Source organism: Neolamprologus multifasciatus, chromosome 22, assembly GCF_963576455.1.
Source record: "Neolamprologus multifasciatus chromosome 22, fNeoMul1.2, whole genome shotgun sequence".
Classification (NCBI taxonomy): Eukaryota; Metazoa; Chordata; class Actinopteri; order Cichliformes; family Cichlidae; genus Neolamprologus; species Neolamprologus multifasciatus.
Genome location: NC_140459.1, coordinates 12103239 through 12120403, shown reverse-complemented (window position 1 = coordinate 12120403; position 17165 = coordinate 12103239). Strand labels below are relative to the sequence as shown.

At 40.8% G+C, this 17165-nt stretch overlaps 1 protein-coding gene across 1 annotated transcript in view; it reads right to left on the bottom strand.

Annotated features, from left to right (window-relative positions):
- The window catches only part of skic2 (SKI2 subunit of superkiller complex), a 19628-nt gene extending 2463 nt beyond the window's left edge, over nucleotides 1–17165 (bottom strand). The window contains exons 1-28 of the mRNA XM_085147458.1: nucleotides 17045–17165; nucleotides 16591–16709; nucleotides 15772–15893; nucleotides 15432–15549; nucleotides 14409–14523; nucleotides 14212–14286; nucleotides 14055–14108; nucleotides 13799–13956; nucleotides 11815–11970; nucleotides 11527–11672; nucleotides 9954–10100; nucleotides 9783–9867; nucleotides 9592–9698; nucleotides 9247–9393; nucleotides 9067–9163; nucleotides 8745–8957; nucleotides 8161–8271; nucleotides 7400–7511; nucleotides 7161–7279; nucleotides 6299–6430; nucleotides 6053–6190; nucleotides 5853–5957; nucleotides 4604–4733; nucleotides 4362–4488; nucleotides 2926–3136; nucleotides 2078–2188; nucleotides 629–847; nucleotides 101–241 (exon numbers count right to left, since the gene is read on the bottom strand). Of these exons, the coding sequence (XP_085003584.1) occupies nucleotides 101–241; nucleotides 629–847; nucleotides 2078–2188; nucleotides 2926–3136; nucleotides 4362–4488; nucleotides 4604–4733; nucleotides 5853–5957; nucleotides 6053–6190; nucleotides 6299–6430; nucleotides 7161–7279; nucleotides 7400–7511; nucleotides 8161–8271; nucleotides 8745–8957; nucleotides 9067–9163; nucleotides 9247–9393; nucleotides 9592–9698; nucleotides 9783–9867; nucleotides 9954–10100; nucleotides 11527–11672; nucleotides 11815–11970; nucleotides 13799–13956; nucleotides 14055–14108; nucleotides 14212–14286; nucleotides 14409–14523; nucleotides 15432–15549; nucleotides 15772–15893; nucleotides 16591–16709; nucleotides 17045–17057 (3528 nt within the window). The 5' untranslated portion in view covers nucleotides 17058–17165. The remainder of the gene's footprint in view (nucleotides 1–100; nucleotides 242–628; nucleotides 848–2077; nucleotides 2189–2925; nucleotides 3137–4361; nucleotides 4489–4603; nucleotides 4734–5852; nucleotides 5958–6052; nucleotides 6191–6298; nucleotides 6431–7160; nucleotides 7280–7399; nucleotides 7512–8160; nucleotides 8272–8744; nucleotides 8958–9066; nucleotides 9164–9246; nucleotides 9394–9591; nucleotides 9699–9782; nucleotides 9868–9953; nucleotides 10101–11526; nucleotides 11673–11814; nucleotides 11971–13798; nucleotides 13957–14054; nucleotides 14109–14211; nucleotides 14287–14408; nucleotides 14524–15431; nucleotides 15550–15771; nucleotides 15894–16590; nucleotides 16710–17044) is intronic.

Here is a 17165-nt window from a genome sequence, read left to right as displayed (position 1 = left end):
TGTTCTCAGTGAAGTCATTCCCACACATTCTTAGACATACTTCCTCTCACCAAATGTGTGACTGGGGTCAAATAAAGCCCAACAAAGTGTTAAACCTCACCATTCCCCTGGCCCAGCAGTAAACCACCTCTGTGAGGCCAAACTTGAACTGGCCTACAAACTCCTCGGCCGTCTGCGGTATCCCACACTCCCGCTGCAGCTCTCCGATGCGCTGAGCCACCGATTTCACCTGCTCGATGCCCTGGAAGAGAAAAAGGACAAGATCAGGATGCTGAGTTCAGCTGGTGGCCGGATTTGATCATGTAGGTACAAGTGACTCGCTCTCCCGCCTCTCAGTGTGGACATTATGAACCTGCTTTACAAACCGCCTCGCTGTACTTCTGCTCTTCTAGCGTCTGCACTGCTACTTAAGTCATCACTAATTCAGGCTGCCATAAAGCTCCTTTGCGTTTAAGCAAAAGACTCGGCGAGTGATTTAAAAGTGAGGGAGTGACTGGGGGGAGTCAGGTGACGTGCCCTCGCCGTCCTTCCTGCGGGACGTTGTTCATCAAATGTGCACAGTGTCACGTGACGTGAGTGTTTGTGTGTGAGTGAGTCACAAGGAAAAAAAACTCCTCTGCCTCCTCACCTCCTGCAGCGTGTTGGTGATGTGCGGCTCCACTTGGGTGTTCTGAGTGAAGACCAGACAGGACAGCAGGGCGGCGCTCTCCTCGGGCGCCAGCGGGCTCAGGACGTTCTCGAACAGAAGCTCCGTCAGCAGCAGCTCATGGCTGCTGATCTGACAGGCTACGCGGCCTTTCAGCTGCACTGCTCCGCTGCTGTCGACGTACTGGAGGGACTGAAGGACCTGAGGGAGGCCAGCGAGGAAAATAAACCTCTGAGTTTGTTTATTTTTGTGGAGTTTTGAAGGAAAAAGTGCTACTAAAACCTGGGAAACTATGCTAGCAGATAAAAAATGTCAAGCATTCAACAACTTGAGTCCAGACTGAAAAAATCTCACTGATATGAAATTTGGGGAGTAAGAAGAAATGTGGAGGGATTGCACTAGCTGTGACTGAAAGATGGTGCAATCCCAGACATTTTACTGCAAAGGGAGCCTGAGGGAGTTCCTTATTGGTTCAATGTCCTGATGAGGATGACTGGATCCTCCATCACCTGACAAAGAGCTCATGCAAATGGCAGAGTGTGTGCACCATTACTGAACGTGCAGCTGAACGCTTTGAGCTCGTTTACTGCCTCATACCAGCTCTTTAATATATAATACTTAGGGCTGTCCCACATTTCTTTGGCAAGCAAGTTGCTGGTTCGATTCCACCTGTGGAGCCAAAAGTAACCCTAACATTTGTACTTTGATTTACTGATTTACTGATTCAACTGTTGGGATAAATAAAGAATGAAGTATTTCTCCTTTTTCCTCTTCTGTGATGAGGCGGTGAATCTTTGTCACTTTTAAAGAATTTTTTTCCTCAAGCGCCACCTGGAGGATGAATTTTGCTTCTCTTGTGAAATTTAAACAGCACAGCGGGTAGAGTCTGCTTTAAGTGCTGAATAGCAAACATATGCATGTTAATACTAAATTCTATAATGGCAAAAATAAACAGCTTGTTAGCATCACTGTTAGCATAACAGACAGAATTCGATCAGTTCATTAAGATCATTTTTAAATATTAGCTCCTTTCTTTGTCTCTAAATTAAATATTTTTTTCACCTATTTTATGCTTTTATTAGAGACATAATCAGCAGAGAAAGACAAACGCAGCACAGATCCCATCTGGACTCAAATCGAGGACAATGTAGCAAACTTGGGAATTATTGAGATGATCAAAAACCTCATGTAAGCAAACTCTGACTTTTGGGAAATTGTGATGGGAACATTTTTATGTCTAAATTCAAGAATTCATAGACCTACGATCACACAGGAAGATGACGTAGAGGAAAATATTCCAACCTGAGAAGCAACCGAGAGGTCTTTACACTTTTTTTTTACTCAGTAAATGACTGACTTATAAAAATATCCGGTGATTCATTTTTCTGCCAACGGACAGAAACACGTCAGGATAAAGACTCTCATCCAAACCTTGATCCTCTGGTGGTATTCTGGCAGCAGAGTCAGAGACTGGTCCGACACAAGGAAGAGGAGCTGGTCCAGCTCTTCCTGCAGGCTCATCCTCTCCTTAATCCGAGCAAACTGACACACACAGACACACAGGATACTCAATTTGAGAAATGAAACAGCAGAACTTGGCCTAAATCCAGTGAATTCAACAGAGAAGAAGATAATAAAAAACTTCTGTACTCTCATTAACGCATTTTTAGCTAACGCAGCTTTGAACCACTGAGGACGATCTCCGCACCGCCAATTTTTATTACCCACAAGGTTGAATAAAGACATAAGGAAGTGTGAATGTGCAGTGATAACAGGAGACACTGATACTGCAAGTAAGAGCTTGTTATCTTGCAGAGTAACGAGAGAGTGTGTGTGTATTGGTGGCTCAAATAACACGCTGTGCCTGTGAGACAGTGATGAGCTGCAGCTATGAGCCTATATGGGTAATTATAGAAGCAGTCAGCTCAGATTCTTCAGTCTTATCTCCCCAATGAAGCTGCCAGGAAGACAGGAGAGACGGCACAGAAGCAGAGATCTGGTTTTTGAGTTTGATGTTATTATTGTGAAATTAGAAGAGGGGGGGAAAATTGGAAGGATAAAAAGAAACTGGCGGTGTTGTGAAAAGGGAGAAACGAGAGACGCTATCAAAGAGGGGGGCCGGTCTTATGTAAGGATGTTAATTAGCTGCATAGATGTGAAACTGCTGCACAAAATAAATGTGATTTTCTTTCTTTATGAGCAAACACTCGGGCTGAGACACTTTTCTCATTGCAACATATTTTAAAAACTGTCGTGCGCACACACACACAGACACACACCTGCTCTGCGAACATGGGTGAGTGGATGCAGTTGAAATCTCTGAGGTTGTCTTGCAGCACACGAAGCCTCATGTTGGCCTCCACCACATCAACGCTCTTCAGCTGGAGGTCATTGACGGGGTCAAGGGTTGCTATGCCGCTGGGCTTAGCCTCTGCCAATCGAAGCAGCTCCTGTGTCGCCGTGGAGATGGCTTGACCAGGAGGGTCAAGCCTAAAGGACAAAGGGAAGTGATGAAGATTTTTAGCTTGACAGTGTAGACTGATCTGAGAAATGCAAGAAAATGACGACAACAACAACAACAAAAAAGGCCAGATATTTTTAATCTATAGCAGTGACAAAAAAGAAAAGGTGGTAACCCATCTGGTAGAGTGATGAGGCCCTTTTCATTTCTCCCTGTAAACCCCGTCAATATCTGTACTGTCACTTTCATAAGAGAACAAAAAACACAGTAAAAACCAGCTAAAAATAAAAGAAAATACTAAAGAAAATCAATAAAGATATGTAATTATGAAGCACAACCAGCAACAGAATCAGACAAATGTATATTTTTTCACCTGCTTCTCCATTAGGTACACCTATTCAGCTACATATTACATGCCAACATTTAATGGAATTAGGTATGTAGACATGGTCAAGACAACCTGCTGAAGTTCAAACTAAGCATCAGAATGAGGAAGAAATGTGATTAAAGTGATTTTGAATGTTACATGGTTGTTGGTTTAAGTATTTCAGAACTGTTGGTCTCCCACGATTTTCCCACACAACCATCTGTAGGTGGATAGAAAGGCAACAGTAACTAAAATAACCACTAACTACAACCAAAGTATGCAGAAGAGCACCAATGAATGGGCAACTTATTAAAACCTTGGAGCAGGTGACAAACTGAGGTTACAATTCAACCGGAAAAAATGTTGCCTGGTATAATGAGTCTTGATTCTTCCTGCAACATTCACATAGTAGGGTCAGAATTTGGGGTATATAACATGAAAGCATGTGAGAGATATTTTTTTGGCACATTTTTGGCTTCTTAGCACCAACTAAACATTGTTGCTGATCATGGTGATCCCTTATGACCCATCTTCTGATGCCAGTATAACACGCTGTTTCACAAAGCTCAGATCATCTCAAACTAGTTTCTACAACATGAGCATGAGTCCGCTCTACTCAAATGGCCTCCACAGTCACCAGAGCTCAATCTAACAGAGCACCTTTGGGATGTGGTGGAACGGGAGACTCACATTATGGATGTGCACCAAATAAATCTGCAACAGCTGTGTGATGCTGTCATCTATTGGTCAGCGAGGTCCTGAGAGGTCACAAGGGCGCCCTGCTATAATGCAAGCCCCACTTTACCATCTATTTTACTCTGAAATAGGATCCTCATTAGAAAAATAAATAAAGTTCTTAAATCACAACAAAGACAACAAATGCATACTTGAATCGTGGCTGTTGCCTCTTGTTGTAATTATCGATGATCCTTTCTGGAATCACTTTGAGGGTTTTCACCGTGATGGCTGAGATGTCCTGAAGCTTCAACTTCTGCACCGTGTGGCTGCAGGGGCCTGATGAACGTTAAAGGTAAAACAGGAAATTAATTACATCAAATAATTGAAAAGTGGTTCGTGAAAGCGATCACACAGAGCTGGATAGCATCTGCAGCTAACCCCACCGCCTCACCTTCAGGTATGAAGAGAGACGTGTTGTGGAGGTGAGGCAAAGCGGCGTTGTCGTTGCCTTTTCCTTCCTCGTTGCCCTTCTCACAGATGATGAGGGCTGTGAAGGTGCGGTTCACAGAGTCACTGGACACCTGACGCACAGAGAAAAGTCAGAGAATGATACGGGAGCAAGGACACTGTTCACACATGAGGGAGATCAGTGGCAATGCGAACACATGCAGGTTGGGTGACGCAGAAACTCTACACAACCCTCTGCTGAGAATGAGCGTCTGGATGTATTTCCTCTCTTACTGGTGACCCGTTCAGCTTTTATGTCACCTGTCTCTCCAGTGAGACCAGAGACTGGTCACAGAGCTCAGATGGAGACTTGTTAAACAGCTCAACATCGCTGACAATATTATTTAAGAAAAATTCTTCTGTGTGACTCTGTATCACTTTCTGATTGTCTCACTGTCCGTAACATTTTCCCATTTTCCTTTTGCCACGATGTTCATCAACTAATTCCTCCACTTTAGCCCAGAGCTGATCTAATAGGCAGTAGCCACTGTCAACAGAGAGCAAACTCAGCACATAGGATACGGGTATTTCAAAGAACAGATCCTCAGCCTTAATTTGAGCAGATAAAACAAAAGTAATGTACTGACTTTGAAGATCTAAGCACCAAAGCAACCTATAAATAATACAAACGTCATTAGAAAAAAAACAACAGAGCTGACGAGCCTGATTAATAGTTTTGTTTTATTATTTTTTTTAGGCAAAACAACGTCTTTGGTATCAATTTTTTAAATTTTATTTGTGTGAGCAAAGAATTTGAAACTGGATGATTTTAGGTTATTGTTTACTTTCTGTGTATTCATCTCACTGGAGGAATTAATGATACTAAAACATGCATCAAACTAGCAACTTTCATTTTTCGCTCAATAATCAGCCATTTTTTAATCCTAGTTTGCATTTTTATACAAAATCTGATTATTTATTTCACTTGTTAATTGCCACTGTTACATAATTCTACACAAATAAGCTATTCTTTTCTTTATGAAATAAATCCTATGTAATATTTAGCCCCTCTTTAGGTTTTTATCTTTTGCACAGCACAATCAGGTAAGTGTCTGATTGCTCACGCATCCACAGTCACACAAAACCGTCTTCATCCACAAGTAGTATCTGCTCTGAAACAGGTAATATGACCCCAAATAGTCCTGGTGTCACAGAATAGCTGTGGTTAGGTGTCACACTGAATATACACCTACCTGTAGGATAACTCCTAAAGCGTTGAGATGCTGTTTGTTGTTAACCACAATGACTCGACCCACTGAGAGAGCCTTGAGCCCATTCACAGACTCCAGAATAGCGCGCTGAGATTGAGACGGGGAGGAAATGATAAAGGTAAACAAGCAGCTGATTAAAGCTGTATGAATGTAATCGTGATTCTGAATATGTGCGAGTTTACCTGGACTGCTTCTGTGGTTGTCTTCAGCTCGGTGACCGTGTGGTAGTAAGGCAACAGGTCAGAGAGCTGGCCCTCTGTGTCCACGGAGGGCATAGCGGACAACATCTGCTTCAGCTGGCTGATCCTCTTCTCGTGGGTCTGCAGCAGCAGCAGCAGCAAGACAAGACGAAAAAGAGACATTTCTCAGCTGCTCTTAGACAGGAAAAATGTTACAGAGCAACAATTCAATGAAGCTGTAAATGTTACCTGAGTATCTCTGTGGCTTTCAGAGAAGCTCCTCCTCATCATGTCGGTCACACGGAGGGCTTCGACTCGCAGCAGGTTGAGGATCATGGTGTAAGTCAGTCTGAACTGGGACTGGAGAAGGGTGGGCTTACCCTGAGGGAGACACACAGGAAGAAGAGTCAGCACAGAAATGGGATGCAAACCATTTTCTAAAGCTAGAAAACCAAAACTGCTCTGATTCCAATTCATCTACTGACGCCACTGATTTCTTTTTAAAGCGTACCACTTTGTAATTGCTTACAGCCACACCACCCAGCGTATGCCTGATCTCACCCCAGCAGATTTTGTATTTACTTGGGTTATCCTAGCCTAATATTAGGATTTGTTTGATGATATGAAACATATGCAAAAAAGAAACTAACAAACCAAGAAATATAGAAAGAGGGAAAATACTTTTTCACAGCACTGTACATCTCAAAAATTAATATCAGCCTCGAAAGTCCAGAAATACTGTGAAAAATTGCACCATCTGTAGAAGAGGAGGCTCTGGGTTTCTACATTTACAAAAGAAAGTAAAGCATCCATGAAAGAAAAAAGGATAAAAAACACAATTTGTGTTTCAGTTCCACACTGAACCCAAAGCAGTGCTTTTCAAACTGGCACAGAGGGAGACTGTGTTACAATAGCCCACTCAACTGTGTAATTAAATGTTAAATGAATAACGGAGCGTGCAACACCTTCCTTGAATCACAGCCAAAATAAACAAGCGGTGCAGCTTTGCTTTAGATGTGGAGAGATGGGTACCGAGAGACTTGAGTGGAACGATGTATAAACCCACGCGGCAGGTAGATGTTATGAAATGAAACCCTGCTGCAGCCCTCACCAGCATCATGACGTGCAGATCCGCCATCTCGTGAACGCCGGCTTTACACAGAATGATCACAGTGCCCGTGGCGTCCAAACCTCTCCGGCCCGCTCTGCCCGCCATCTGAATATACTCACCTAAAAATATGGTTCATGGCATGAGCACAGGTCTCAAAATGCTTGTTTTTCCTCAGCTACAATTTATCCTCAAGGACTAGTGAGCATTAGTGATGGCGGCTGAGATGGAGAGTATCAAACCTGGCAGCAGATTTCGGAAGCCGGTTCCATCATGTTTCCTGATGCTGTCGAACACCACGGTCCTGGCGGGCATGTTCACTCCCATCGCAAAGGTCTCGGTGGCAAACAGCACCTGGGAGAGGAAGGGAAGATGCAGACAGCTGGTAGAGCTATTTTTATTTGCAAATGAAGGTGAGTGTAGCAAACAGGTGGGGTTGCAGCACAAAATTGTCTCTTTTTCCTCTGATCGCATTCTTCCAAATAGAAAACAAGCCCTGTAGCTACATCTCATCCAAGATTCAGCCTGCAGGCTCACTAACCATCATCCGCTTTTCTGACCACAGCTATTACAGAGAAATTCCAAGTCATTTCCATCAAATACTTCCCCACCTGATCATCACAGATTTGCTTGAGAAAACAAATTCCAAGAAAAAGACGCACTTGATATTAAGATACGGAAAGACATTTTTCTACCACCATATTTGTTTTCACAGAACTCTCTGATTCGCTAATTGTGCATAACTTTAGTTTTTTCCTCACTGCAGCGTTACTGACGCTGCAGTTACACCACAGATTAACATCTGCGCCCCCATGAGACTATTAATACTTATGTATTATGTGTGCATTGCTCCCTCTGCCACAATAATCTCAATAACATCCTGTAGTGTGTGTTGCACCAATATTTTCAAAAGTTGTTGAGCATGCAAGCATGATTTCAAACACAGCTGTGGTCCAAGCCACATTAGCATCATAGCTTTGTTTCAACTTCCAGTCACGCTCACCTTTACGAGGCCTCTGGAAAAAAGCATCTCAATGACCTCCTTCAGGATTGGCAGGATCCCGCTGTGATGGACTGCGATTCCTCTCTTCAACAGGTCTCTCATGAGCAAGATCTAAAAGAAGACCCCAATGACAAGTTTAATGTTACATTAACATGTTCTGTTGTGAGCAAAACACCATAAATCTTTGACTGGAAGTCAGTTTAAGTGTGCTGCAAATTAAGCCGCTGTTTAAGAAAAGTCTAAAACCCTAAAAAGCACAAAGATTCAGCCATTTTCAAACTAAAATTTCTTGTATTTACGGAAATAAATTAATTATACATATTCTTTCATGTCCATGTTGAGTGTATGTAAACTAACCACGTCTGTGCATATGCTGCAGTGAAACTGCACACCAAAATAGCAAATCTTTTTATATGCCTTAATTATTATGATGAATAAATTGTACCTAGGGGAGCTTTTTGTTCCAGATGATTATTAAATACTCATATAAAAGAAGAAATTATCATTCATCACAATTCAGAAAGCAGCCTGTATTAACAGTCTGGGGGAGAGGAAAAGCAGGGCCCCTGCTGACTGCTCGTTACCTGAGGCAGGTGCCGGTCTCCTCCTCGGAGGCGAGTGAGACTTTTCTGGAAGAAAGAGTGAATTTCCGCCTTCTCTATGGAGGTGGTTAGGTCCATGGAGTCCAGCGAACGGGCGTTCTCGTCACAGCGTGTTCGAGAAAAGGTGAACGCAACCACCGGGGTCTGCTGCCGCTGGGACAGGAAGTGCAGGAGGGTGAGCCACACTGATCGGTCCTGTGGGGTGAAGCAAATAATTAAAAAATAGGGAGATGGATGAAAACAGGAAATAAGAGGATGACTTGGAGAGAAATCAAAAGGCAAAATAGTGACAAAAGAGAATTACCTGACTAGCGGTGGTGTTTTGAGAGGTGTTTTTTGTGCCAAATGACTGAGCATGTTTGCTGGTGCGCTCCTTCTTAGCATCGACGGCTGCGTAGTATCTGAACAAGAAACACAACTTCCTCTTTGAGAAACAACTTCAAGAAATTATTAACTAGGGAAGCACCACACGGCGAAGCGGTACCCTTTAGTGAGGAAGTTTCCTGTAGCATCCACCAGCAGGAACATCTCTTTCTGAGTCTTGGTGCTGTTCCCCGTGTACAGATAATGCTCCAAGGGCACGGGTCTCTTTAGTGTGCTGATCACATAAATGTGCCTCTTCTTAATACGACTGCGGTAAAAAAAAAAAAAAAAACAATAATAAAGGCGAGACAGAGAAATGCAATTAATGGCAGAAGCTGAAGTCTTGCTTTGAATAGTTTTGTGCGAGAGCAGATTTCTAAAGGAGAATTACCGACTGCAGCCACTGTCACCACTCCACAATTAGCTCTCTAATGCTCAGTGGCTGCTGTCAGCGTGGTGCACCTACCCGATCCACTCACTGAACTCCAGAGCGTTTGGCACTGTGGCGCTGAGGAGAATGATACTGACGTGATCGGGAAGCATAATCAGAACCTCCTCCCACACAACCCCTCTCTGAGGAAAGCAAACACGAGAGGAAAGTCAATTAACCTTGAAAATCAGCTGGAAAAAAATGAATCCGTGGGTGCACTCCCTGACCTCAGCGTCGTTGATGTAGTGAACCTCATCGAAGATCACCCACTCCAAGTCCCTGATGACCTCTGAACCGTTGTAAAGCATAGACCTGAGAGAGGAGAGGACGGAGCAATCTAGAAACTTTACTCTACTGAATACGTTGCTTCTAATATTTACAACAAACAGTCCGAGCACCTGAGGATCTCAGTGGTCATGATGAGGCAGGATGACTCAGGACTGAGCTGGACGTCGCCCGTAAGGAGTCCAACGTCCCCAAATGTGTTTTTAAAGTCTCTGAACTTCTGATTGGACAGAGCCTTGATAGGAGATGTGTAGATGGTCCTTTAAAAACACAAGAAAGAGAGAGGAAAATAAACCTCTGCAAAGAAAAAACACTTTAATCTGGATGTCATAGGTCTAATTATGTATTAAATATATATATTTATATATAGAAGACTACAGACTGTGAAGTCTAATAATGCCAAACAAGAACAAAATAATGACATTAAAAACTTTATGTTCGACCACAACACTAAACAGCTGTTTACCTGTTACGTGCCTCACTGTCAGGTAACAGATGATAACAACAAGCAGTAACAGTCTTCAGATTAAAGGGTTACATATGTTAAATGTATTGATTCCTGCATACACTTTAAGTATAGAAAAATTAAAAAACAAACACCAGTCGATAAATATAAGTCACCAAGTATCATCCATCCATTGGATAGGAAGGAAAACAGTGTAAATGTTTGGAAACACAAAGTATTTGACTTTTGTGCCACCCAGTGGTTGTGTCAGAATTACAAAGACTGTGAAAGTGCCAACAAAAGCTGCTTTTATTCTGGGGTGTAATATTTATTTATTTGAATCTAAGTTATGTTATCCATCTGCCACAGAACAGTTTGAAGTAAACCTTAAATAAGAAACTTAGTCATGATATAACATAACACATAACATAATATAACCACTCTATCATTACCTAATGGTGAGACTCCTGCTATTAAAATATTCAAAGTAACTTTTTACTATTTATTTTATGATTTAGTTATCTCACTTTAATCTGTCTGTGTTTGTTTACTGTCCTCAAAGCTACATGATCAGGAGTCAAAGGTCAGCAGTGGCTCAGGTGACAGAGTGAATCGTCGGTATGATTAAAAGTACTGTTTTAATGTTTGTGTTTAGCACTATAAACAACCCCTTTTTAAGATTGTTCTCACTGTGATTAAGTATAGCAGTGAACAGGCCAAACAATACTGCAGCATGGCATAATTTGATATTTATTATTATTTTATTTATATTTATATTATTGTATATTATAATTTTAAATGTTGTAGCAGAGCATTTCCAGCTTGTTCCATTCTTTACTGGGGATTTATGTACTTTCGTTTTAAGTACATGAATTAAGTTAATCTTGTCTTCTTTCTTCCTGGTGTAGAGATATCAGAGGTTTTGTAACGTATTCATTTGTATTCGTATTTAAAAAGTATTTATATAGTGCTTTTTTATTCCTATGAAGCACATGTTTTACACATGTAGAACTTTCATCAGGAGCAATTTGGGGTTCAGTATCTGGCCCAATGATGTGACATGTGGAGCTGGGGATCAAACCACCTTCGGCAGACAACTATGTGAGCTGTGAGTCACAGCTGTCTCGTGTCATTAGTGTTTCTTGCTTCTTTTCCAGCCTTGAAGACAAGAACAACCTCTGTCTTACAGCTTGTACTGAAAAAGGGTTTAGCTCACTTCTGAGCTATGCACAAATACACACCTCGTCATGTGTTTCTGTGAGAGAGCGATGGCGTACTCGGCCACCACTGTTTTTCCAGCAGACGTGTGCGCGGCCACAAACACGGAGTCGTGAGCTTCCAGCCTCAGCACGGCCTGCTTCTGGAAAACATCGAGCTCAAAAGGCCACTGCAGCAGAGAAACAGGAAAAAAAGAAGAAGGTTTTCACTTAACAGCTCACCACATGCCATGTTCAGAGAAGCAACAGAGAGAGGTGAAAATATCAAAATAAGACAAATGGATTTTATTTTTTGTTATGTTGAACCCAAACCTTGAAAGCTGGGTTTGGGATGCGTTTGTAGAAGTCATCGCAGGGTGATGTTATATTCACAGGAATGGCCCATTTCTTGTTTTCTTCTGTGTTCTCTTTTAGCTTTGATTTCTCTTCTTTTCCTTTCTCTGGAGGAGACGAAGATGACGCAGCATCCTGCAGGCAGAGGAGAAGGAAACAAAGCTTCAGAGCAGTTGATATTTAGCAACACTCGACAGTTAACCCACATCAATTTCCTTTTATTTTAATGTCTGTTTCCTGCTATGCGAATAGCAGCATTTATTTTACAAATTCTGCACTGGAAAAAGACTGAATTAAATTCAGAACTAAATACTGAAACCAGCTTTATCAACACCACAATTAAAGGATGAATGCAGGAGAGAAGGATGAGAAGTAATTTCCCTAAACTTGTTCTCAGTGTTTTTCCAGATTTTACCTCTCGTCTTTTCTTTCTGCATCTATGACAACAAAGAATTGCAACTCACTGAGCACCACAAGCTCATGTACATTAGCCTCTGGGCTAAATCTAGTTGGACAGTCATGGTCTTTAAAATTAATTTCTAGGGAGAGAAATGTGATGGTGGGCAGTAGTGTTAGGTAAATCTAGTGTTGGAATATTATACTGTACTAAACAACCGTGCTCCTATCTCACCGACCTCCTTAGTCTCTATACTCCCAGCCGTTCTTTACAATCATCTGGTCAGTTACTTCTGGCCCAGCCCGGGCACAGTCTGAAGACTAGGGGTGATCGTGCCTTTGCCTCAGTAGCACCAAACCTCTGGAAAACTCTTCCTGCTATCATTCGTGCCTCTGACTCCATTCAGTCCTTTAAAGCACGCTTGAAAACCTGGCTTTTCCGACATGCTGATTGTCACCGCTCATTAATTGCTGTATCGTTACTCATTTCTCTGGATTATCATGAATTCTCCCTATCCCTACTTACTAATTCCTTTGTTTGTTTTTGCTATTTTACCTCGTTTTAATGACTTACTGTTCAGTGTAATCATTTTGCTGTTTATTCCTTACTGTGAAGCACTTTGGTGTACCCCCTGGTTTTAAATGTGCTATATAAATAAAATTGTATTGTATCGTACTCTGAACAATTCAAAGAAAGAATAAAAGAACACTTTCATGCCTGATACCAAACTTGCTTCCCATATTTCAAATTTTTCATTCATTTTCAAATGGTCTGTGTTTGAATTAATCTTCAGAGTTTCTCCTTGTTTAAAACAGGCTTTTTAGGGTTGGTGATACACATGTAAGAGTATGTTACTCAACAGATCTCCATGTGTTTGAATCCATTTCAAGTTAATTGAGTAAATGGCACCTCTGTTACATTTTAGGTGAATCTCCTTTGGTGGAGAACTAAATTATGCTCAATGCATAAAAGAACCGACCTGTACATTAAAACTTTGTTTAAAGGTTGTCAGACGTCCACGTGACATCAGGCAGTATGTTTTTTAAAAAAAGCAAATACGACATTCGTTTGATTGTATAATGACTGTGGTCAAGAAACATATTTGGCCTTTACATGCATCTACATGTAAAAGACATCTCTAAAAGTGTTATGTCTCACTGTGGGTTGCACAGTGTTACTGTGGTAGAAGTTACGTTTGGTAGTACTGCTGCCTTGAGGAAGAAGGTTCTGGGTTCAGGTCTACTGGTTGGCTAACAGGCAACCACATTTTTTTTTTCAATGTTTGTTCAAGATCTGAGTTTTCACCTTCAAACCAAACCTGAGCATTAAGATGTCGGGCAAAACTTCCTTTTCACTGAGTGTTTGCTGGGTGGGAACCATCTCAATACACAACAAAGGCGAATTTGACCACATGTAAAACTTCTCCCATCATATTAACCTTCACATTTTTAATCGAGCTGTTTGCTATATTTACTTAAAGATATTGCGCTAATATTTATCATTCACAGTCATTCATTTCAGGGAATATAATCTGAAGTTACCAGATATCTGAAATAAAAGATGTACCTTGATGCCCAGGTCTTCAAGACTGTTTGTTCTTGGTAGTTTGGGGGCATCTTCACTTTCTTTGTCTTTCTCCTTCTCCTCAAGCTGCAAACCACTAATGCCTTCCACGGTAGACAGGAGCGACATGAGGTTGACCTCTGGCTTCGCTATTTTGGCATCTTCAGGATACAATTTTAAAAAGACAAAATCATTAATTCATCTACTTTTAGACCATATAGTATTTTTTTTTTTTGGGTGGGACAGTCTGAGTTCTAACCTTTGTCAGTAAAGTCCATCCCAGCTTTCAGTCCAGGGGCCACCTTCAGTAAATCTATAAAAGAGTAATGACAAACTCAAACTCTAAGAGGTGAAATAATAAAATATGTTTGACTTTATTTTACGTTGATCCTGCTTAAAAGAGGGAAAAAAATCACCACTCTCAAAGTCGATTTCCTCCTCCAGCTCAGATTTCTTCTTGATTTGTTCAAGCGTCAGTTCCTCCATTCCTCCTGTGACAATAACAACAAGAATATTAATAGATAACAAAACTCCTCGGTTTCGACATCTGAACTAAAGAAAGATACAGAAAATCATTAAGAAAAAATGCTTTGAATGAATGAAAGAATCTCACCGGGGAGGAACGGGTAGTTGGTGTTGCTTCCTCGAAGGCTTTCAGAAGGAGGCCCAGGCTGGCGCTGCAATGACAGCGAGTTCTTTGCAGACAGACCGGTGTCCTCCAGTAACACCTACAGGTGGGGGAAAAAACAAAAAGACCCAAAATGAAATGAATCAAGCCAACCTTTGATTGCAGTGATAATGCGCAGGACCATAATGATAACCTGCTGCTAGACTCTGACTCTTCAATATGAACAAACAGATCTGAAGATAAAAGCAGAAGTGGAAAATAGTGACAACTTGACTGTGAAATTTTTGTTTTTGTTTTTTAAATTAAATCTAGGTGGCCCTAAAATCTAAAAGATCTATTTTTTTCCCAAAATGGATAAAATCAGTCTTGAAAAATATGTATAAAAATATGCATGTAAAGTTTTGGACAATGACACAGTTGCTGTACACAACCACAGTGAATTTCAAATCAAACAATCAAGATTTGATTGAAAAGCAAACTTGGCTTAATTCAAGGGGTTTAACAAAAGTTTTAACTGTTAAGGAATTACAGCCATTTAATACACAGTCCTCTAATTTCATAGGCTAAAAAGAAACTGGATAATTGATTGACAAGCAGTTTTATGACTAGGTCAGGCCTGATCCTTCATTCTTCCATGACACATTAAACAAGAGAAAAGCTCTGGAGTTGATTCCAAGCGCTGGGCTTGCATTTGGTAGCTGTTCACTGGATCACTAAAAAGCCTAAAGAGATGCTGAAGAATATGAAGGAGACCATTTTTAGGCTGAAAAAGCCAAATTAAACTTCTCAGAGAGTAAGGCCCACCAGGGCATCTCCAGTCAGCCACTGAGTGCAAAAAAAAGAAGTTGATCCAAGTATTAAAATGAACCATATATTTAAAATGACCACAAATATTTAAAGCTGAAACAGCAAAGCACTTTTTATAAACAATAAGATACTCTTTGTCAGGTTCAATAATGATTTGACAATAATGATTTTATTTTAATAAGGATAATGTTGCCACATTACCTCAGTGAAGTCCAGCAGCATTCCTGTGGTTGGATCTCTGACAACAGACAGTCCCGAGTGAAGCGGAGATGGACAACAGTTGAGCAGAGAGTCAACGTCAACCTTCCTCTGGGTCACCCTGATGAGAACAGCAACACACACACACAAATCACATCTTTAAACATACATTGATTTTAACCCAATAATAATTACAATATCAGATTTGACTTTCCCCCCATAGACACGTTAGATTTCAGGAAGCAATGATTTCAAGAAACTCTCTTAATTATTTAGTGAAATCAATAAATATGCCTATTAGTGTTTTTTTTTTTTTAATTAGTAATATAACAAACATAAATACTTGAGAAACTTCTGGAAGGCAAAGTCTTTGTCGTGTATAGGAAGCCATGCAGGGTCTCTTAAAAACTGTTTCTCTACTTCTGTCTCCAGGTTCAGGTTTGTGGGAGGAAGCCCGTGAGGGAGCTGTGGATGGAAAAAAAAAAGAAGAGATCAGAGAGACATCCTGAAGAGCCACATAAACAAAACAAGTCAAATAATTCCCCTATATTTACATAAGTTATAAATGAACACCATTAACTATCCCCCAAAGATAAAACACAATCAAATCTTATTTAATATAAGCAATCAGCTCAGGTGAAACTAAACCATAATGTTAAGTCACTTAGATAATATGAAATTTTAATAAGCATCACTTTGAATAAGTTCTGAAGAAGCTAAATGTGCTAGATTAGGTGACTTGAATACAAAAATGTATGGGTAAAGCAATTGTACAAGGATTGGCTTTATTTGTTTTTGTTTTTATTTTGTTTCTTGTATCTAAAGTAATTCTCATTGGGAAACAAATAAATTAAATATTTTAAAGTCTTTGGGTCAACCCCTTGCAAATTCATGCTATGAAAGAACTGAGGCAGCTCTCAAAGTAAAAGGGGGTCCAATCCAGTACTAATAATGTGTACCGACTGTAGTGCACAGTTTTGACACTGTGACTATGCATGTATAGATAATAGATTCTGCAGTCACAAGCCGGGAAGCATGCCATTATCTTTGAGTTGAAGAATTCTCAATCCTTTACATTAGGTTGTATCACAGACCAAATCAATTTATTGGACTACAATTTAGCTAAAATAGTATCTAAACAGATATCTTACTCCTTACTGACCGTGCTATGTGGAGGTAAAGGCTGGCCGGGGACGGGGTGTGTGATAAGCTCAAACCTGCCAGAGCATCCCATCTCCAGCAGGGACATGGGCAGATCCATGGGGCCCGGAGGGGGCACATCTGTAGAGAGACAACATAAAGAGTCTGAATGGATGAGCAAGCACACGTTCAAACAGGCTGTATTAAAAAGATGAAGAAAAAGACTGTCAGGTTAAATTAACCATTTATCTGGTCGTATTTATTCCGTAAATGCTTAACGGATATTACCACACTCACTTGCTGATTAGCTAAATATTAAATCTGTGCTTTATGAGGGTGCAGAAAGAAGCTACTCTGTTAGCCATAGCACCATAAGCTACATCAATGGAGCTAGTTAACCAAAAATAAACATAATACAGTTAGATATTTATAATTATTTAAGGAGCTGGCTTGACAAATTACAACCCACAACGTACTTAGTCTATCCATGCCCCCACAGTCGTTAACGAAAGCTAAATGTTGCCACAAAGTAGCTGCTGCAGTGGCCACGGAAGTTGCCAAAATTGACAAGCGGAAGTGGCTAGCAAAAAACTGCTC